The sequence below is a fragment of the Lutra lutra genome, chromosome 12, assembly GCF_902655055.1.
Source record: "Lutra lutra chromosome 12, mLutLut1.2, whole genome shotgun sequence".
Lineage (NCBI taxonomy): Eukaryota > Metazoa > Chordata > Mammalia > Carnivora > Mustelidae > Lutra > Lutra lutra.
Window position 1 is genome coordinate 351,850 of NC_062289.1, and position 21,396 is coordinate 373,245.

A 21,396-nucleotide genomic window follows, 5' to 3' on the forward strand; every position below is an offset into this window, starting at 1 on the left:
GGAAAGATGTCAGCCTCCTCTGGGTGGGGTGCGGATTCAGAAGCCAGGAGACGGCTCTCTGGAAGAGTCGGGCAAACTGGGGCGCCTGGGTGGCTCACTTGGTTGGGCGACTGCCTTCAGCTCAGGTCATGATCCTGGAGTCCCGCCTGGGGCTCCCTGCTCAGCGGGAAGTCTGCTTCTCCTTCCCACCCTCCCCTTCTCATGCTCTCTCTCTCTCTCATTCTCTCTCTTTCAAATAAATAGTCTTTTAAGAAAAAGAGTCAAGCAAACTGTTATAAGGACATGGCCCGCTGGCTGGGGACAGTCTGTGACGTGCTCACGTGGATCGCATGGCCTCCTCTGGGCGCAGAAGGGGGCTGGTGACGTCGCAGCACACTGGGTGGGCATACCCCAGGGTAATCCAGAGCAAGAGTGTTCATCCCGGCATGGCTCACTGCCAGGAGCCACAAACAAAGCAGGAAGAGGGACGACTTCAAGCTAGAAAGAGCCCGTTGGTTCGATGCTGCGAGGGTCTGGAGTCAGCACGCGGCTTTACAGTGTCATGGAGACACGTCAGGAAGCAAGGCAGGATGGCGTGTGCCGCTTTCCTAACGAGCAAGTGTCATGCCGTTAGGTTGGGAAGACACTTTTAAAGACGTGCATGTCCTCCGAGCTGGCTGGGGGCAGAGGGACAGGCGGCGTTATACCGGTGGGGCTGCGGGGGCAGCTGGCAGGATGCAGGGGTGAGGGGAGGCCCCGAGCTGACCCCATCCCTGGACAGGACACGAGGCTGGAGGACACGTTCCCCCAGCTCTGCAGCACGCCAAGGCCACAAACTCGTTCTCAGGGAAGCACCCAGCTTTCTTCTCCAGATGGACATTCCCGGGCCGGCTTGGAAAACAGCAGCCCTCCAGCCCCGTGAGTCCTCCCTGGAAGCCCTGCAGAGCCCCAGGTGGCGCGGGACATCGACATCACCCGTCAGAGTGCCCAGGACCTCCAGTGTACGGATTTCACAATGTATTTCCTTCCCGTGTCCTAACTCCAAACCCTTACCAACTGTTCACACGTGCCCACAAACTAACCCTTTGGTAAAATGAATGGCACAAACCCATTTGGAATAGCTCGTTTGCGGAGTTAGAATAGTTAGTGTCTCATTATCAAAAACGTCCCTTCAGGTCCTACTTAATATTTCAGGCTTACATGGAACCTAAAATCACCTGAATTCTCAGGTCTCTTCCCCCAGTCAGGGCAGTGCCTGATGAATTTGTGCTTGGATGAATTTAGGTCCCTTAAAAATACCGCTTGTAAGTCAAATAGTTCAGTCCTAGGACGGGAATGCGGGGAGGCAGTGGGGTCATACCCGTGGAGAGACCTTCCTATCTCCGCTATTTCCAATCAACCTTTACTGTTCTCATAGCTGCTCCCACGCAGGCAGCTTCAGGGGGAAGGAAGGGACAGCCAGACCCCTTCAGGATGCGCTCACAGTAACGCAAGGGATGTGCCCACATTCTCCCTCTCTGGTGGAGCCTTCTCAGGCTGCGGTGTGTGTGTGTGCGTGCGTGCGCACACGTGTGTGCTCCCGTGTGCGTGTGTGCCCCGTGTGCACTGTGTACCTGTGTGAATGTGCGCGTTTGTGTGTGTGCACGTGTTGTGCGTGCATGTGTGCGTGCATGAGCGCATGTGTGTGCACGTGTGTGCTCACGTGGGGGGGCGGCCTCTCATCTGCAGGCTGGAGGGGCTCCTGCTCGAGCTGCACCGTGGGCCACAGGCAGTCCCATGGATCCCCAGGGGTGAGGAGGGAGGGTGAGGACGCTTCTGCAGACAGCGGCTTCCCCACGGCGGGGCGGTCTCAGTCTCCCGAGTCCTCTGAGGAGAGGCAGAGGCAGTGGCCGCATCCTGCACAACACGGTCTCTGCTGATGGCCACGCGAGGTGGGCATCCGACTCTAATGGCCTCTTTGGACTGACGCTCCCTGCTGCTCTGTAGTCCGTTTGCTGAAACCGGGTTTTGGAGCGCTCACTGGCTGTTGCCCTCAGCCCTCCTGACTGTCCTCCTGCCACCCGACATGTCCTGCGCGATGTCAGCTTCCTCCTCATCCGCAAGAAGGTGAAAAGAGCTACGGCTTATTTAATTCTGAGAGCAAAGCACCATCCAGAGCAATTTCCACGAATGGCCCAGTTTCTTCTCAACAGTTCTGAAGTGTCTGCATTTACTAGAGGAGGTGACAGGCTGGGAAAGCTGACAGGAGGGTTTCAAGGCCTCGTGGCTGTCCTCCAGGCGGTGGGCCCTGGGCCCGGCTCCGTGTGCAGTGTCGCGAAAGTAACGAACAACCTGTTTGGCCTCTTACGATGCCCTTGGATAGACGATGGCAAAAAGAACCTCAGGACTGAGTCTCAGGTCTGCACCAAAGGGCTTGGGAGTCAGCACTGCATCCTAACAGAAGCCGGACAGACTGAAAACCAGCAGCTCTTCTCCAGTCTGAGGGGAACGACGCAGCCAAGTCCGCCCCCAAGATCAGAAGGACCATGGACCCAGCAGCCCCGCCAACGGGAGCACATCCTACGCTGGGAACTAGCGCCGGGGCAGGAAACCCCAGACTGTGTCGATAACTTGCTGGATGCTCAGTGTGGACAAGTGTGACACATAAAATTCCAGAAGGTCCAGCCATGGTGTGGCCCCAACATCTGTCCAGATTTACCTGCGGGAGCTCGACCATGTCCTCCAGGAGACACGCAGACGGCCAAAAGCCGAGGACGGGCTGTCTCGAGTTATATGTCATCGGGAAATGCTAATTTACTTTTTAAAAAAGATCTGTGTAGTTGAGAGACAGAGAGAGAGTGAGCGTGCGTGAGGGGAGGGGCGGCGGGAGAGAGACTCCCACGCAGACCCCCGCTGAGCGTGAAGCCCAATGTGGGGCTTGATCCCGCAACCCTGAGCTGGAACCTCGAGTGGGACGTTCCGCTGACTGTGCCGCCTTTGGGGAGACGCACACTGAGGTGACAACCAGGCTGCGCCGTGCCGGCCGGAAGGACCAAACTCCAACGGACCGACAGCGCCACGTTCTGGAGCCGGTGCGAAACCACAGAAACCGTTACCGACCGCCGTGGGTGAGGGTGCAGAATGGGGACGGTCGACGGCTCTTCACAACCAAATGTACCCACTGTTGGATCTCACAGTCATGCTCCCGTTCTCTCTGTGCATGAACTGAAACCGTACATCCGCACAAAGGCCTGCACACAACAGAGCGGCTTTATTCGTAATCGCCAGAGCTCGGAACCAACCGGTGTCCTTCAGGAGGTGAAGGGCAAACTGGTCGACAGACAACAGGACAGTGCTCAGCAGTGAAAAGGAACACGTGGTCGAGCCAAGAGAAGACAGAGAAACCTTGAGTGTGTGACACTAAAGAGAAGGAGCCAGTCTGAAAAGGCTACGTCCCGCGTGACTCCAGGCGTGCGGCATTCTGGAAAAGGCAGAGTCGCAGACACAGCACAGACCGTGGTGGCCGGGACCTGGGGATCGGATGACCAGGTGGACCACAGACCACATGAGTTTTCGGGCAGTGAAACCTTTCCATAAGATGCCAGTGGTGGACACGTCACTCCACATCTGTCCCAAGGCACAGAACAGACAGCACGGAGAGCAAGCCCTGATGCTGGCTGTGGCTTTGGTTGACGATGCCGTGTCCGTGTCAGTTCACCGACAGTGACAAGGGCACCACACTGGGGCCAGCGGAGGCTGTACGTGTCAGGACAGGGTCTACGGAATCTCTGCACCTTCTTCCCAGTTTTTCTGCGAGCTTGAAACTACTCTAAAAACTGGTTTTAAAAAAAGAAGAATCTTGTAGCCTCTGTTCTGGCCATTTGAGTACAACTCTTTTTTTCTTTTTTTTCAGGCTGAAGCACAAATCTAAAACACACCCCCTCCCCAGCACTTTTTTCCGTGCCCAATTCGTGCAGAAACGGAGGGAGAACGTCCTGACCTTTAAGTTCATCCCTTGGCCGTGCTGGCTGTTCCAGCGCCTGTGGCGGCCTCACTAAAGGGTCTCGCAGACATGGGGCTTGGACTGCCGTTCTGGGCAGAGGGGCGGAGCCTGGTGCCGGGCTGGGGGATGGGAGGAGCTGCAGCCGCGCCGCTGAGGAACCCGTTGGAGCGCCCGTCCCGCCCGGAGGCTCACCCGGCCCTTCTTAGAAGCCCTGGGCAATGATGTCCTCATCTCTCAGAAGAGGAAGGGAACATAGTGAGAGCCTGAACGGGCAGGCATGTCTGGCTCCCGAATGAGGCTTGGCTCACTGCACAAAATTTGCCACTGGATTTTGCCGATGATTGGATCACATCTTCGCAAACAGGAAAATAAACCAACCAAAGCCATTCTCTTTTTTGGGGGGGTGGGGTCCTGGAAGCCCCTAATCTTCCCTGCACCACCCCGCATCCCTGAAGCCCCGGGGAAGCCCCCAACGGTCTGTCAGGTCTGGCTGTTAAGCGCTGTCTCTCCTTCCTCCTTCCAGCAAGGAGCGAGCAAAGCTTCCCTTGGGCCTGTGGCCACCTGCCTGGGATGTGTCCCAGCCCCTGCAGCAGCAGGAGCCCACAGCACGCACGACACAGGCTGCTCACTGTGCAGCCATGTTTCCACAGGGAGCCCGGCTGTCCCCTGCAGGGGTGAGGTGGACACTGTGTGCCGAGCATGCCCAGTGGCCTGTGGCCCCTGCCAACCACCCCTGCTCAGAGGCCCTAACCAACGCTGCTTTCTCCTGCCACCATGGACTGGAGAAGCTCCTCTAGGAGCTCAAGATGAGAACCTTAGTCCCCTGCTCCGAACGGGGACCCCCTACCTGCCGTCTGTGCGTGAGGCCCGTGCTCAGGCCGTGCTCAGGCTATTTGCTGTCACAAGGTACCCCACAGTGGCGGCTGAAACCGTGCGTGTTACCCCTCATAGCTCTGGCCGCATGTCCAAGCCAGCAGCTTTGGCCTGTGGTGAGGACCCACCTCCTGGTTCACAGACAGTGTCTTCTCACTGAGTCCTCCCAGCGGAGGGCCTGAGGGGTCCCTCTGGGTCTCTTCTATAAGGACACGATCCCCTCACAGGGGCTTCGCTCTTGTGGCCTCATCACCTTCCAAGGCCTGACCTCCTAACACCGTCACCTCCGCCTCAACTTATGAATCTGGGGGGACAATCTTGTCCTTCTGACACGCAGGACACGCCTATTCCAACAGCCCAAAGTGTCATGTGTGCTAGCAGCAGCTCTGACATGCAAGGCCAAAGTCTCACTGAACCTTGACGAAGGAGACGTGGGTGATACTCCTGGTGTGACCCGTCAGAGGCAAAGTTCCCCCGCTGTGAGCCAGGGAACCAGACCTGTTGTGTCCCCCCAAATACAGTGGAGGGCTGGACACAGGACAGACATTTCTGTCCAGCAGGAAGAAAGGAGGAGAGGCAGGCACCCCACTTTCGTCGGTTCTGATTCTGTTTCTCCGGAAAACCCTAGCTCCCGAGCGAAGCTCTTGCTCTGAGAACCTGGCAAGACCCCACCCGTGTGTCGGGGGCCACACGCCTCAGAAGCTCGCTCCCCAGCTTTTGATGCTGTCACCAACACGTTCCTAGAGAATTCCAGGCTGAGCTCACAGCGGTGAAATATGGAGCTGATCATGCCGGTCTCGATTCGGTCGTGTGGGCTTTGAGGAGAAAAACTGACTGAGGCCAGGACCAGAGGAAGCGATGGCTTTGACAAGCACAGCCTCCCTGGGACACCCTGTCCTCCGACAGTCCGTGTGTGTGACCTGTCTCCACTGCCAGCCGCGGGGTCGCCGCTCAGCATCATCTCCCGGCAACGCCCCAGTGGCGGCCGCACAGAAGGGATGCAGCAGACAGTTCCTGTCCCCCGTCCTCCAGACAGTTCTGGGACCTCTCCACGAAGCACGGAGTCACTAGAACGGAGTCTCCCTTCGGTGTCGGACACCAGCCAACAGCTGGGCACGGCCTTAGCCTCTCCCGGCCACCTCGAGCATGCTGGGCCCCAGGGACACGTCACGTGGCCTTGTTTTCTCCAGATCCGGCGAGCCCTGATGATCCCACAATAATTAGGGCGTGTGATCACATGGGGCCTCCACGAGGGGTGGGGTGGGGTATCGAGGGCCTGTCCTCTCCTTCCCAAAGTCCCCCCCACCCCAAAGGTGAAGGCCACAGATGGCCTCCGGCTCAGGGCTCCTATAGCGACACGGAGTGGGAGCTTGGAGATGACCCCCGGCCGGGGGCCTGCGGTCTCCACCCTAAACAGTGGTGACCCCGCCTCACTCCGTGGGGCACACACCCCACACTCCGTCCGAGCACCTGGCATTAGAACATCAACCCACGTGCCGTGTGGAGCCCCTCCAGCGTGGTCACAGGGCGGCGGGGGCACCGCTGGGTTACCAGGCACCGAGGTGAAGTGAGTGTGCCTGGGTGTGTTCTGGCTTAGAGAGTACTTTTTGGTAATGAGGGAATTCATTGTACCTTTCTGTGGCCACAGATGGTTACATTGTTAACGTTTGTCCCTGCAGGCAAGCTGGCACCACTGAGCAGATTGGCCTGAGGCCTGTCCACAAGAAGTTTGGGGTTCAGGATGCCACCAAGATGCAGCGCTGGGATGAGCCCGGCTCACGGTGGGAGCACGGGGGAGCCGACCATGAGGGACAGGCTTTCTGGGACCAGGCAGTGTGAGTCCTGCAGATGGGACCAAGAAGCTGGCAGCCATGGGCCTGGGTGGGGGTACGGGGCATGGAGGGGAGGGGGCTGGTGCACCCCGAGACGCCTGGAAGCAGGGAAGCATGCCTCTTTCTTAGGTTCTAGAAAGCTGCTGGAGACACAAGGCCCGTGTCGCCCACGGATGATTTCAGATTGGAGTGTGTCCCCAGTGTTCTAGGCAGCTCTGTCTTCCTGCTACAGACACAGGTGTGTCAACAAGGTCTCCACCCCTACACGGACCGTCACCCCCTGAGCGAGATCACGGCTCTTCCCTGCAGACGCCGCAGGGGGCAGGTCTGACGACACGGCACTGAGGTACCACGTCTCACGGTTTCCAGGCCCAGAAGCCCTCACAGGAGGGGGGATTTCTCACGGAAAGAAGAGACATCTTACGACAGGTTGGTCTGAGATTGTGGCACACAGGCCAGCACCCCGTCCCCTGGGGACGGCCCTGGATCAGAGGCCCATAGTCATCTGTGTCCTCGGGAGAGGGAGGCCTGAGAGCCACAGGCAGAGGAAGGAGCCACAAGGAGGGCAGAACACCAGGGCTGGGAGCACGCCCGCCCTGACGGCTGGAAGGCCGGCAGGCAGACCACGGTGCCCTCCCGGGGTCCCGGCCAGGCCCACGCCAGGATCATGCGGGGAGATGTGTGGGAGCCTCTACCAGGCAGTCCGTGGCGTTTGCTCCAGTGTCGCCGGGAACACAGTGACCCACGATGTGGCTCCCGCCGGAGTCAGCGGTCAGGAGCTCCCGGGGACGGCACCTGCCGGCACAGGCTCCTGCGAGCAGCCTAACCGTGCACACGGCGACCCTCAGAAGGGCGGGTTTCCGTGGCCTGGGCTCAGCCCTGAGGGCGCTCCAGCCCAATGGCTCCGTGCTGGAGGAGACAGAGAAGGGCCCTCGGGTCCCTGAGGGCATTCACAGCCCGGGGGGTCAGGTGGGGGCACACACTGTGGGCAGAACGATACTTAAACTTTAAAAAGAAATCTTTTAGCCACTTTTAAAATCGGAAATCACATACAGAAAATATTGCAGCCCTGTGACTTTCAAGTTAAATTCTACTGGAAAAACTCCAACAAGAAAGTACTAAAAGGCTCCCAAGTTTCGTTTCTTCTGCTTCCACCCCATCTGCCTTGTTCCTGGAAAGAGTCAATGGTGTAGCCAATGCAGAAAACAGTAAGGAGGTTTCCCAAACAAGGAAACACAGAATTACGATATGATCCTGCAAGCCTACGCCTGGATGCTTACCCAAAATAATGAAGGACAAGGACTCAAGCAGGGGTTTTGATAACGGGGTCACGCCAGCATCCTGCGCCACGGGCCGGAGGGTTAGCAACCCGAGTGTCCACAGACAGATGGACGAATGAGAAAATGTGGTGTATGCGTAACAGTGAAATACTACTCAGCCTTAAGCAGGAAGGAAATTCTGCACCTGCTGGGACACGGGCGAACCTGAAGGACATATGTTCAGTGACGTAAGTCAGCCGCAAGCATAAATCCGGTGGGATTCCGCTTGTGTGAGGTCCTGAAGGAGTCACAGTCATAAAGACAGAGGGTAGACGGTGGGTGCCAGGCGCTGGGAGAGGAGGGGTCCTGTTTAATGGGGGTGGACTTCCAGTTTGGGAAGATGAAAAGGTTCTGGCCGTGGCGGTGGCGGTAATGACACAACGTGCATGCACTTCGTCGAGACGATGGTCGGCTCTGGGCAGGTTTCCCCTGAGACGGTGAGGAGCGACACCCGCTCTTTATGCAGCACCTGGTCTGTGCGGGGAGCCAGGCGCCCCACAGGTGTCTGTCCCCAGGCAAGGGCACACAAGACACAGTCCAGCATGTGCTCACCGACACTGGGATTCTTCTTCTGTAAACCCACAACTGACGGGATGAGGTGGTGCCTGGCCAGTGTGAAGTGATGTTTCAGGAAGTGGGGGGAGGGGCTGAGGGGCTCGAACTGGGGGAGGCACGGAGGCTGGCGGGCGCCCGAGGACTGCGCAGGGCCCAGCTTGACTCCCGAGAGGACGTCAGGAACGACACAACCCCGACTCCTCCAGTATCCCGACTCTACTACGTACATGGGTCCCCTCTGCGTACTGCCCGGGGTTACTATGGCTCAGAAAATCCAAACACGGCAAGTGGCTTTTTGAAGCAGAATCCGAAACTGGAGCTAAGACCCCTGGAAGCGACGGCTCAGGAATCAGACACCCAACTGCAAAGGGAACCGACCTCCTAAAATTCACGTTGAAATTGACTGTGCCGTCAGGGTCGCCATGCGCCCGGTCAGCCGGCTGTGTTTCAGGGGGAGGGCACTGGCCTTCAGCTCGTCACTGTGACTCTGGATAAGGGTGACCCCACCACCTGTGCTCCAGGCTGACCTCCTGACCTCTGAGGGGCTCCGAGGCTTTGATCTCAAGCTCTCTGCCCAAGGAAGGTGCTCGGAAGCCTCGGCCCAGCCCCTGGAATGGGAAAGCTGGGGACTGTGGAGGGTTTATAGCCTCCTGAGGAGGAAACGCTGGAATGCTCGACTCTGCCCTCTACACGCCGCAGGACCGTCTGTCTCGTCTTCCGGCGCCGCTGCCCCAGACACTCCAGGCCTTTCCGGAATGTCCCCTGGGTTTTCCACGGTGCGTTCAGTGCATAGATGCTGACACACGCTGAGCAACATCCAAACTGGGAACATTTCTGGCCACAAGTGCGGGCATTCTCACAGACCAAACAGGGACAGAGTATACCACTGTGCCCAGCCCCTCAGTACAGCCGACCCTGGGTTTGTCTGAGCAGACGCCGGGCCTGTCCCTCCTGAATGTGAGGTCGTGTCCCCATGGTTCAAGACCCAGGACTAGAGGTTAGAGCACACGACTCCCCAGGCCTTTATGATACTGTGTGCTTGGCTGCAAGTAGTCTGGGGGCTGCCGGCCTGCCCGCTGGAGAGGCTCCAGAAAGGGCTGCCCACCGAGGAGACGCAGCCCTGCGCTCTCCAGCTGTCTGATCCCGGCCCAGCCACCCGGCTGACGCTAGCGCCTCCTCCAGAAGGCCCACTCTGGGGGCTCCGGACCAGAGCAGGAGAGGATGGGCCCAGGTCCCGGGGTGTCAGCTCCCAACGGGGGAGGGGTTCCAAAACCAGCACGCCGCTGGCTCTCCCTTGGCCTAGCTGCCTCCAGGTCCCAGCTGTCCCCACCCTCCGCCCTGGCCACAACCAACCCTTCGGTGACCAGCAGCCCTTCCGCAGGCACATCTCCGCCCCCCGTGCCCCGCACCCTCGGGCCATCGCAGTCTGCCCCCACCTTCCCCCCATCCCCACTGCACCCTCCACTCCCCCACCCCCGACCGGCTCCCATCCCCCATTGCTTTCCCGGCCCCAGCCGCCCGCTCACCCGCTCCTCCTCCGCACGGATGTCCGGCATGGTGCTCAGGCAGAGGCCGACCGCCGTGGCAGCCACAAAGGCGACGGACACGCAGGCGAAGAGCTTGCCGGCGGGGCCAGAGCGCGGGTCGTCCAGCAGGTCCCGCAGGCGCCGGGGGGGCCCCGCGTCCCCCGGGCTCCCGGGTGGCCCGGCGCGCGCCTCGGCTGCCTCCTCCTCGCGGCGGCGCAGATGGCGCAGGCAGCAGCGCTCCAGCCGGGCCTCGTCGATGCCCCAGTAGGCCAGCTCGTCGCGGAAGGCCAGCGCGCAGGGGCCACGCAGCAGCCGCAGCTTGCCGGCCCGCAGCAGCGCCACGATGGCACGGAAGGCACACGGGCTGCGGTCGAAGAAGAACTCGTCGCGGCCCGCGTCATAGTCGTCGCACACGCGCAGGACCTCATCGCGGCCGCGGCAGGCCCGTAGGCGCTCCAGGCGCGGGAGGGGACAATGCACCAGCGCCGCCCAGGCCAGGCGCACCCTGCAGCCGCCCACATTGATGATGACCATGCGCCGGCCGCCCGCGGGCTCTGGGAGCCACGCCATGGCCCCCGGCGCCCGGCCGGATTGGGACGCAGGGCCTGCGAAGGAACAGAGGGGTCAGGGCGCGTGGGGGATCCGGCCTGGGAAGAAGCCTCGTTGTCCCACCTGCATGGAACCGGGGATCGGACACCTTCAGCCCCCGCAGGCCTGCTTAGGTGGTGCCCTAGTGTCAATTCACCTCCCCGGGAGGAGGGCAGTGGCCAAAGGTGGGCTACCAACCTGAGGCCCCGCAGGGGATCCTGGCCAGGCTCACTGGCTCCTCGAATAAAGGTCAAGAGGGAAAGACGGAGGGGATGTTTTCATCAAGCTGTGGGGCGGTGTGCTCTTGGGCTCTGGAAGGGGAGTTGGTGGCTGGAAGCGAGAGCCAGTGATCAAGTTTGAATCCTGTGTGTACTCGGCCGGCCGTCAGGGGCACGGGATGAACACGTGTGCCGGACACCTGACACGAAGGATGTGGCTCCTTGGAGTTCCAGTTTGGGGGACAGAGAGCCCAGCACCCCCGGCTGCAAGGTGAGGTCTATAGGAGAAATAAGAGGGTACTCTGGAGGGCACCCAGAAAGGTCTGGGAGAGCCAGGAGAGCCTCTCAGAAGCAAGGAGTTGGGGAAAAGTGGAAGCTGTGTTGAAGGAGCGAGCTTTCACTGGAAAGCAATCATCATTTGGGTCCCGGGAACTTGCTGCCAAGACTTCCTGTTGCTCCCCCAAATCGAAGACTCAGAGGGGTGCAGAGCTCTGAGAGTTCCCCGTCCCCCCACCCCGGGCTCCCGACCGAACCTCCTTCATGGGGTCACAAGGCACCTGCACTCAAAACGGCAGGAAACAGCAGCGATTTGTCAGAGAAGACTTGCAGGGGCAGCGTGTGGCCCTCACGGGGACACTGTCCCGAGAGCCTGGAGCCCCGTGAGGCTGACAGGCGTGGACTAGCGGCTGCAGCTCCCAGGAAGGTGCTGAAGGTCCCGCGCCCCAGAGGGAAGCACGGCACACCCTCCCCCGGGACTGCGGAACCCAAAGCAGTTTCTGCTGGGAATACTGGCATCCGGTCTCACCACGAGGGACAGAGAACTAACCCAGCTTACGTGACACGCACGTGCGGAAGCCTGTCTGGGCTGCCTGGGGCTTCGGTCCCTCCCCCTCACCCCCCTACACCCCTTTTGAGTCACATACTAAGTCCGTGGAATGGGATGAGGGAGTCGTTTTGTAGCTAAATCAGGTGCATGCTCCCAAGTGTCCATCAGTGCGTGCGCAGATGTTGAAAGATCTGGGTAATCCGCCGGACCCCGGGACTTCTGGAAACACGGTTCTGCATACATGTAGAACACACATGTTCTACAGAACGTGCATGTTCCCTCCAGAACGTACCTGTAGAAATAGAAGTATAAATCATCCCTCACTTTACAAGTGTTCTCAGTCGACTTCTTGCTCACTCGGGAGACCACCCTGTCACTTCCAAGCACCTTGAACACATCCCCACTCCCAACATAAACACAATAGTCCTGTAAGCGCAGCTGGTTTTAAGAGGATGGACGGCTCAATAGAAAAATGAGCAAAAGTCACAAAGTTTACAGGAAAGGAAAAAATAGCCTTTCCACATATGAAGAGATATGCAGCCTCATTCATAACCAAAGAGCTCTCCGGTCCCCACAAGGCAGCGTGTGGGAATGGATCAGGAAGTCTGATCTCTCTGTTGTCAAGGTGTGGGGTCTGTCAGACTCGTTCCCTTCTCACAGACCATCATTTGGTCCAACTGTTATGGCAGCAGCCGAGGGTGTGAACTCCGGGGACCTTAGCTAGCCCACGTGCTCAGGAAAAGGGTAAACTAGAAAAAAATCCATCTGCTGGTATGGGAAGACCATGAGATTTCTTGGCCGGGCTCTGGGTGTAGAATGAGAGCACGGACCTCAACGCCCACCGTCACAGTCGTTTGGGGCTGGGATTTCAGTCTGTGAAACTCGAAGCGCAGATACGATCACCCACAGAGGGTAGTTTCGGGTTGGCACTGTCCCCACGGCCCGTGTTAGAGCCGCACACCCTCCGTCCACAGCTGCGGTTCCAACCTGACACAGGTGGCGTTTGGTGGGGCTGGGGCCACTGTTTGCGCTAGTGACTGACAGCCGTGGGCGGAGAGCATGGGGGCTGCTGACCCTGGGATGCACAGGACGTCCCCAGAACCGAGGGTGGGAAGCAGCCCAGATGTCCACAGTGCCACGGCTCTCGCGGGACCAGCTCTCACGTCCAGCCTTGTGGGATTCCCACAGACGGAGCCTCAGTGACGATGAAGTCACAAAGCAAAATTACGAAACACACAGGGCTACAACCCTCAGAGCAAGAAGCAGCAGGCAGCTGAGGGGTAAGAGAGGGCCCCAGGGTCTTTAGATAATAGAGCTTCCAAACACACACAAAGACGTGAAAGAAGGGGTTAGAGACATCACGGAGAAAAGAGACCAGGTGGAGCGGAACAAGAAACAGCGGCCCTGGGCCCACATCCCCCTGGACCTATCTCTCCTTGTCCCCAAGTCTCCCTGGGCCCACATCCCTCTGGACCTATCTCTCCTGGTCCCAATGTTCCCCTGGGCCCTGGGTCTCCCTGGTCTCGTGTTCGCCTGGACCCCACCTCCCACGGGTCTGTGCCCACGCTGGGTGGACTCCTAGCTATCCGTGCCTGGGTATCTGTGCCTGTGTCCCCCTGGCCGCCGGGGCCCGCCCTGCCCGCCCTGCCGGCCCAGCACAGAACAAAGATGCTTGAGGCTCAGCGTCTGCAGGGGCACCTGTCACTAGGGCAGAGAGGCAGGAGTGAGGGGCCCCCAGAGCTCCCCAGTCCTGCGAGGGGCCTCCCTGGCTGACCTGCTCTGCCTTCCTCTCCTGGTCACTCGGGACTGGTGCTCCTGGGGTGGCTTCCTGGGGAAGCCTGGGGAGGCTTCTGCATCCCTTCCTCCAGGAACTGAGCTCAGACATCTGGGGAGTGTGAGGCTCTGTGTGTGGAGCCTGCGGTTCCCAGAACTTTAAAGAGCCAGGAAGATGCAAGGAACAGTGTCTAGAAGAGAATGTTATCAGTGGCTTCACGCGTGCACGCGTCCATGTCACTGATTACTCAAAGCCTCTGATGCATCAGACTCTTACATTCTAGAATGGAACCTCCTGCTTCTTGTAGGGAGAAAAGGGACTTAGAGCCACTATCTTGGGCTGCTTGACTATGTTTTTCCTTCTTTCTTTCTTTAAAAAGATTTTATTTGCTAGAGAGAGACAGAGAGAGTGAGCGCAAGCAGGAAAAGGTGCAGAGGGAGAAGCTGGCTCCCTGCTGAGCAGAGAGCCCGATGTGGGACTCGATCCCAGGACCCGAGATCAAAGGCAGACACTTCACCGACCGTGCCCCCCAGACGTCCCTCGACTGGGTCTTGCAGGGAAATTACTGCTCTTTTATGACACAGTCTCTGAACCTCACAGTGCCCACTTCTGCTCTGGCGATCACCTGCCTCCCCCACGTAATTTGTCATCCAAACTGGGACTCTTAGAAGGCACAAGGTGCTGTGAATGATGGTAGGGGACCCAGAGTCAACTGAGAGGGACGTTACCCTGTCCCAGAAGGGCAGAAATAGGGTCCCACAGGGGGCCCCGAGTGGGGACCGGCACCTGCTGGCCTTCACACCCCCACGGTCCGTCTCCCAGCTCCTCTGGGGACGGCTGGTGTGACAGCTCTGAGTCCCTAAGCACCTCTCCTGGCCATGACAACAGAAACCAGGACCAGAAGAGCAGGGTGGGGTGGGGAAGGGGGAGGAAGCCTGACCGGGGGGCACTAGGAGCTGGGGCGGGGTGTCCGCGGACAGGGACAGCCGCTCCGGTGAACGTCTGAGGGCCTGCCGGGTCTAGGGTTGCCATGAATCTTTTGTCACCGGTGGGCACCGACCCTCGGGGGCAGGTTTGAGGGCTCACTTTGCAGACTGCAAAGCACGTATCCCGGGGCAGGGTGCGGCTGCACTGCAGGGTCAAGGAGCCAGGGGGCTTGCTGGTCCCCCATACCCCCTTCCCTTCTGATTCCTGCTGACTCATGCAGAATGCAACAGGTCCTGCTAACCTGTCTGCCTCCGTCCGTTTGCCGGATCAGCCAATCTGGGATGGTGTTTGGCTGGGCTGGGTGCTCCTTGGGTGAAGTGGGAGTCCACAGCGCCGGCAGGCAGAGCCACATCTCCCCAAAGCACCATCGGGATGCGAGGGAGAGCCCCTCCTGTGTCCTGGCACTTCTGTGTTCACAGGGGCTGGGCTCGCCGCGGCCGGCCGTCCCCTCGGGCAGCTGTGAGCCCTCCCCTCCAGCAGGAGTGTGCCTGCTGCTCACGACTGCTTGGCAGGCAGACTCCTCTGGGTTCCTCCGGGACCTAGAGAGCCCGACCGTCCCCGAGGCTCCCACTGGTGTTCCTTGAGGTGACGGGAATCTGACTCCTTCTCATTTGAGAAGACAGTGCTTCTGAGACCGGAGAGCGCTCCCCTGGCATTCTGTGTGTGCTGTGGGACGGGTAAGACGACCTCCACCTCCTCGCTTTGAAGTCCACGTGTATTTCGGAACGTGCATAACAGGGCTCCCAGCTAGCGCATCTGGGGCCATGGGACAGTGGGGGCTGGGCTCTGGGTGAGGCCCAGATGGTGGGCGCTGCTGGGGTGCTCGGTGGCCGTCCTCGGGAGGCGCTTGGCCAGGGGCACTCCGCCACACCCTAACCCTAACCCTGATGCTGGTGCGATGCTCTATGATGTCACACGAGGAACCAGCACCCGCGACCTTCCACCCACGTCTGCACACACACTCCAAAGACTGACTTCGGAACCTAATGCCATTTGCTCACTGTGCACAGCTCACAGATTCCCGAGGAATGAGGTCTGAGTCAACCTCTTAGGGCATTTTGTATAACCAGACACACAAGGTCAGGAGCTGGATGAAGAGGACCCGTCTGCCCAGAGGCTCAGAGCGAGGCCAGGCTGGCTTCCCCGGAGCGGTGTCTGCCTGTGGGAAGGAACGCTGCATCTGGGCGCAGAAGAGAGTGAGTGCACGCTTGTCCCCAACCTCCTTGCCCATCAGCACAGAGCCAGCAGCAGCTCCACGCCGGCCGGTGGTCCCAATCCTGCGAACTTCTGAACCCCTCCAGGCTGACACCCGTGTCTGATGTTCTGGGGAATTCCCGACTCATGTGATGGGTGCAGTGTCCACCGCTGAATGGCTCTGGTCTGAGCCTCCATCCTCTCCCGCTGACGAGCCTCATCCTCTCCTGGCCGGTCTCCCTGCTTGTCCCCTGCACCCAGCACCAGCCAGGGAGGCTCCCGAGGCCTGGCCGTCATCCCTCCGACCACATCTCCCCTGGTGTCTGCTCCCCGGACGGAGGTCTGGCCCGTGTGGTGTCCTCCCCACCCCCCATGTCCTCCGGCCCCTCGCCTCCCTTGAGATCTGCCTCCATCCCTCAGCTCTCACCACACTATACACCCCGGCCTTCCCCGGCCTCCTGCCTGCCGAGGGCTTCCCTCCGCCCGTGGTGCTCTGCTCCCAGACGAGCAGGCAGTGTGCTCACTTGCTTTCGCCACTGATTGTTTTCTTTCTGCTCCTGCTGGGACAAAGGCTCCACGAGGGAATGGCTGCCATCTTGTGCCCACAGACGTATCAAACACCCCAACACGGTCCCTGGAGTGTGGCAGGTGGTCAGGTAGTCCTTGCCGAAGGGACAAGCTAGGGACGAATGGGCCTCAGACGTGCTCCAGATGTTGCCGGCCCATCTGCCCCACGCGTCACGTGTCTCCCGAATGGTGGCAAGGCCGGCATGAGTGTGGCTGGAGTGTGGTCTGGCCTGTGGCCTAGCACATAGGAGGTTTCTGGTGGAACTGGTCGGGGGGCCCAAGAACACTGATTTCCCCTGAAGAAACGGCCGGAGCCCAAGTCCTGAAGCAGAGGCTCAGGAAGACCGACTCAGGCTCGGCAGGCCAGGATGGCACCTGCGGCCCTGCTCCCGATCGCTCTGCCGTCCTCACGTCAAGCGTCCCCACCTGCAAGATGGCAGTCTGGCTCCAACGTGCCGTGGCCCACCCTGGCTCGCGGACCCCTCGTGGGTGTGGGAGGACCAGGGCGGCCATGTCCCTGTCAGGGACATGGCCGCCAGCCCCGGTGATCTGCCCGCTCCTCCGGACCGGCAGTCTGGGCAGTTGGTGCCTGCGACATGTCCTCCTCATTAACTAACGTCTGCCTCTCGGGGGTGACTCAGCACGTCCGGGCTGTACTCACCCTCCTGGGGGTGATTCAATGTCACAGAAACAGAGCAGAGACAACGCTGGATACAAGCCGTTCCTCAGGGAGCGAAGCGCTCAGACCATCCCGCTGAGTGCCAGGACCCCCGTGGCCCTGGCCGCAGCCTCTGGGAGGACACATCCTCTATGAGTCTTATCACTGAGGGACAGTCTGCTTGGTGGTAGCCATGGGGACTTGTGATCCCCTCGGTTCCAGCCCCAGCGTGGGACAGCGTGATGGCAGCCAGGCGGCAGGGCCGACACCGAGCTCCCGTGCCAAGAGCCATGCAAGCCCACGGAAGTCACAGATCCCACGCCCATGAACGGCAGCAGTGGCCTCGTAAGCATGGGAACATCCGTGTGAATGTGCAGGACAGTCTGGGCTCGGGAGTCCTCAGTCCGTGCCGACGCACGGCGTGTGTTCTCGGTGCCCTGCCCTGTTTCTGGGCCTTCCGGCTAGGGTCGCTGCGGCACCTGCTCTCAGCAAGGTGGACTTCCTGGTGGAGACAGTACCCCGGACGGAGGGCTGAAGCAGGAGGTGGACAGGACCCCATGTGTCCAGCGAGGCATAGTAGCGGAGGCTCAGCTATGCGGTCCCTGACAGGCCTTCCGCCAGTTCCCACCCTGTTGGACCCTCGCCATGGGGCCCGGTGCCAGGCCATGAGGAAGCCAGGATGACACAGGGAGCCACACGTGGCTTTCCGACCGCTGGACGTCGGGCAGGCCAGAAGCCCCAACTCTCACAGCCACCACAGCAGAGGGATGGAGCACAGACAAGCTGTCCACGTCAGGCCAGACAGACGTCAGTGCCATGTGCAGCTGTCATGTGCCCTGCAGAACCTGCGATCCCCACGCCGGGGACGGGAGGGCTTGGGGGCTCTCGGAGCTGCCATGAGCGCCGCACACTCACAGGCCTGCCCCGCTGCGCCTGGGTCCCCGTCTCTGGCTGGGTCGCGGCGCGGGGAGTGGCAGCTGGGGAGGGACACCTGTCTGCAAGCCCGGAGGGGGCTCCACTAACAGGTGGGCGCCAGGAGGCCAGGGCGGTGTCTGCTTTGCGTCACCGCCCATCCCCAGTGCCTAGAACACCACCGGCACTTGGCAGGTGCCTGTGAGCAGTGTCTGAGTTCTGGGGGAATGAGTGGAGGCCGAGGGTGGGCCGGAGGACGCGCGTCTGAGCGGGCCCGTGGGGTTTCGTGCCTGTGGCTGTGCGAGCAGAGCGAGGCCCCCTGGTCATCAAGGGCTCGGGGGACTCCGGGGCACTCACAGTTCTGAGCTGAGGTCACTCGGAGCTTCTGCGGGTGCTTGCGGGGGGACGCTGTGTACATGGCGGCCACCGTCCCCGTGTCCTGCCAGACCCCCATGGCCCAGGGATGCAGGCACCATCTGTGGGCATCGCACCGACAGCTGGAGGGGGGCTGCTCATCGCGCTCGGTCCGGGATGCCCACCCACCGTCGGTGGTGCCAGGGTGAGACCCAGCTCCAACCAGGCTCCTTCAGGCCACCACACGAGGGAAGTCGCGAGAAAGCCAGACACCCACGTGGAGCTGCAGGGGCGTCCACACCGCGGGGCAGGACACGGGGCGTCCTGGCGAGGAGGACGCTCTGAGCCGTGTGGTCTCCGCCTCACAGGCTCAGGGCCACACCGCAGATGCTGGAGGTCATTAATGCGGCGACCGCAGGCTCTGCTGCTCCCGCCTCCGTCTGGTTCCGGAGTCTTGGAAGAGCCGGCTCCCTGCTCCTCCCCGCAGGCCGCCGTGGCCAGTGGCCAGCAGTGTCTGTCCGCAGAGCGTCTGTCCAGCTCTCCCCCTCTCCCCTGCCGGGTCTTCTCCCAGGCACAGGCTCTGCTCTGTGGTGGAGACGCTTAGTCTCCGAGCGGGCCCGTGTCCACGAGACAGACCCGTGGACCCGGCCCTGGGACAACAGGGGAACGTGGTCCCAACAGAACACGCTCCCCTTCCACCAGCGGGCGCAGGGTGTACGGCCCACTCACCGCCCACCCCGAGTGCCCACAGGCCAGCGGCTGCTGCGGGTTCCCGTCTCAAACAAGCAGGATAGGAGGGACGGAGAAGACCACCCACAGTTAGAAACAGTGCGCCCGAAGTCAGTAATTTCAGGTAAAACATGGCTCTTCAGAGATTTTCAGTCTTAAAAATTAGTGCTCACTAGGATCATTCCTGTAATTCCTTTCTGGTTCTTCTGAAAGACTATTTATTTGAGAGAGTCAGAGGGAGCGCATGCGGGGGCAGCGGCAGAGGGAGAAGCGGGCGTCCTGCTGAGCAAGGAGCCCTTCATGGGGTCGATCCCAGGACCCCGGGACCACGGCTGGAGTCAAAGGCAGATGCTTCGCCATCGGAGCCCCCCAGGCGCCCCTGATTTTTTAAACTCACATGTGTTCAATTCTTTTGTTTTGAAATGGGTTTATTCTGTGCCAAAGCAGCATGAGCTCCAAGAGGCTTCTAACGCATGTATATGAACAGAACTGAAAATGTGCTGATTATACCCATTTTTAGCTGTGTTGTTGATAGAAAAATTGATAATTATTTTTGAGTTATGACTTACGGAAACCACATATAATCTCCAAACCTGTTAGACCTGGAATGTGGTAACTAACGGCCCTCACCCACAAAGCAAGGCATGTGCAGCGGAGTGTGCTTACATGTGCACGAGACCGCGGTGCGTGAAGCAAGGGTCACCGCTCACAGACTCTCCCTGCAGAGACCCCGGGTGCCCCTCCCCGGTCTGCTCCGCACACACCTGCAGCCCAGTCTCGCCACTGCCACGCCCGGGGCCCCTGACGCCCGCCCCCCTCCCGCCGCCTCCGTAACCCCAATGAACACCAACCCCACCCCGTCCTCTCCTTCGCCCCTCAACCCCCGTCCTCTGGTCAAACCCAGGAGTGGTGGGGGCGCCTGGTCGGCTCAGCTTGGGGCGCCTATGACTCTCCGTCCCGGGGTGATGAGCTTGAGCCCCCAACTTGCTTACATAAAGAAGTTAATAAACTTAAAAAAATCAGAACCCCAGGAGCGGCCTCTGGATGGACAGGCTGTGACCCTCCCGGACAGGTTCATCGGCTCTTCGATAGGCACTGGGCTCCTTACCTCTCCACATGCATTCCAGAATATGTTTCTCTTTATTTACAAAAATCACCTCACTGAGGACTTTGGAGGACCTGTATGGACCTCAAACCTGCTTTCAACCCAGTCAGACTCGACCCTGTCGGAGCTCCTGGTGCACACACGGAGCATGGCCATGTCTCCAAGCCTTGAGTCTCAGCCTCTCAAGTGTCCCTCTCTGCCCTGGCCTTCATGTCTGGCCCTTGTCTGCTTTATCAAATACAAAATACAGCCACTTCAGCTTCCCTTCGACGGGTGTTTGTGTGACACGTCAAACCCTTCCGTGGTCAGCCTGCTCCTGTCGTTATACGGAAGGGCCTTTCTTGCAGACAAATGCGTCTGGGTCCTGTTTTTCCATCCAGTCTGCTAATCTCTCTCGCCTTTTAACTGGTATTTGTTTTCTTTGTATCATTTATGCTTTAAAAAAAAAATCTCTTGTCTTTTTTTTTCTTTTTTTAATTAAGGAGCTCTACACCCAACATGGGGCTTGAACTCAGGACCCTGAGATCGAGAGTCATCAGCTCCCACTGACTGAGCCAGCCAGGGCCTTTATACCATGTAGGCTTCAAGTAATTATTTTTTAAGGGTTCGCTTGTTCATTTAAGGTGGGCAGAGGGAGAGCAGGAGGGAGAGAAGCAGAGCCCCACCCAGCGTGCGGCGTGGCGCGGGGCTGAGGTCATGGCCAGAGCGGGAAGCAGAGTGGGATGCTTCACGGGCAGAGCCCCCGGGCACCCCTGTGCCCGCGCCTCACACGTGCGCTGGAACTCTCTGTGGACGCGTCGCGGTGTTTCCGAGTGTTTCGGTGGCTGGTTCGGACCCTGCGCTATGTGCACACGACTTGTCAGGCGAGGGGGCATTCCTCCACAGCTGGCGCAGAGCATGATCCCCGACCATCCCCTACATGCCCAGGCCACACGGGGCGGACAGCTGTCCGCGGTCGTCCTCGAGGGGCTTTAGAAGCACACGGGCAGCTGTCCGGTTTTCTCTCCCGCCATCAAACTTCGCTTCGGAAGCCCCAGGCGCGAGGCAAAGCCGCCGCGTTTGCCCTGTGCTCACTCCCCATGCTCTCCCCTCGGGGCCCCTCAGCCTCTCCCTCTTCCAAGAACTTCTAGTCAGCGTGTGCTGGAGGGGAGGGGTCTGCTGGCAACAATTCTCTTAGTCCAGGTATCCTGAGAATGTCTTGATTTCACCTCAATCCCAAAGGTGTTTTTGCTGAATGTGAGATTCTGAACTGATACGAATTGTCTTAAACTAAGCCATTGAATCTCATCTCACTTCCTCTGGCCTCATGGCTTCCGATGAGAAATTTCCTGCCATTTGAACGGTTTCCCTCCAGGGAAGGCACGTTTTATCTCTACCTGCTTTCCAGATTTTTAGTTTCTTAGTTTTTAGAAATTTGA

The 21,396-nt window shown here is 59.7% G+C and overlaps 1 protein-coding gene across 1 annotated transcript in view; it reads right to left on the reverse strand.

The window, feature by feature from the left end:
• KCNG2 (potassium voltage-gated channel modifier subfamily G member 2) overlaps positions 1 to 21,396 on the reverse strand; it is a 67,736-nt gene that overhangs the window by 16,869 nt on the left and 29,471 nt on the right. The window contains exon 3 of the mRNA XM_047696764.1: positions 10,067 to 10,671. Coding sequence (XP_047552720.1) covers positions 10,067 to 10,636 — 570 coding nt within the window. The 5' untranslated portion in view covers positions 10,637 to 10,671. The remainder of the gene's footprint in view (positions 1 to 10,066; positions 10,672 to 21,396) is intronic.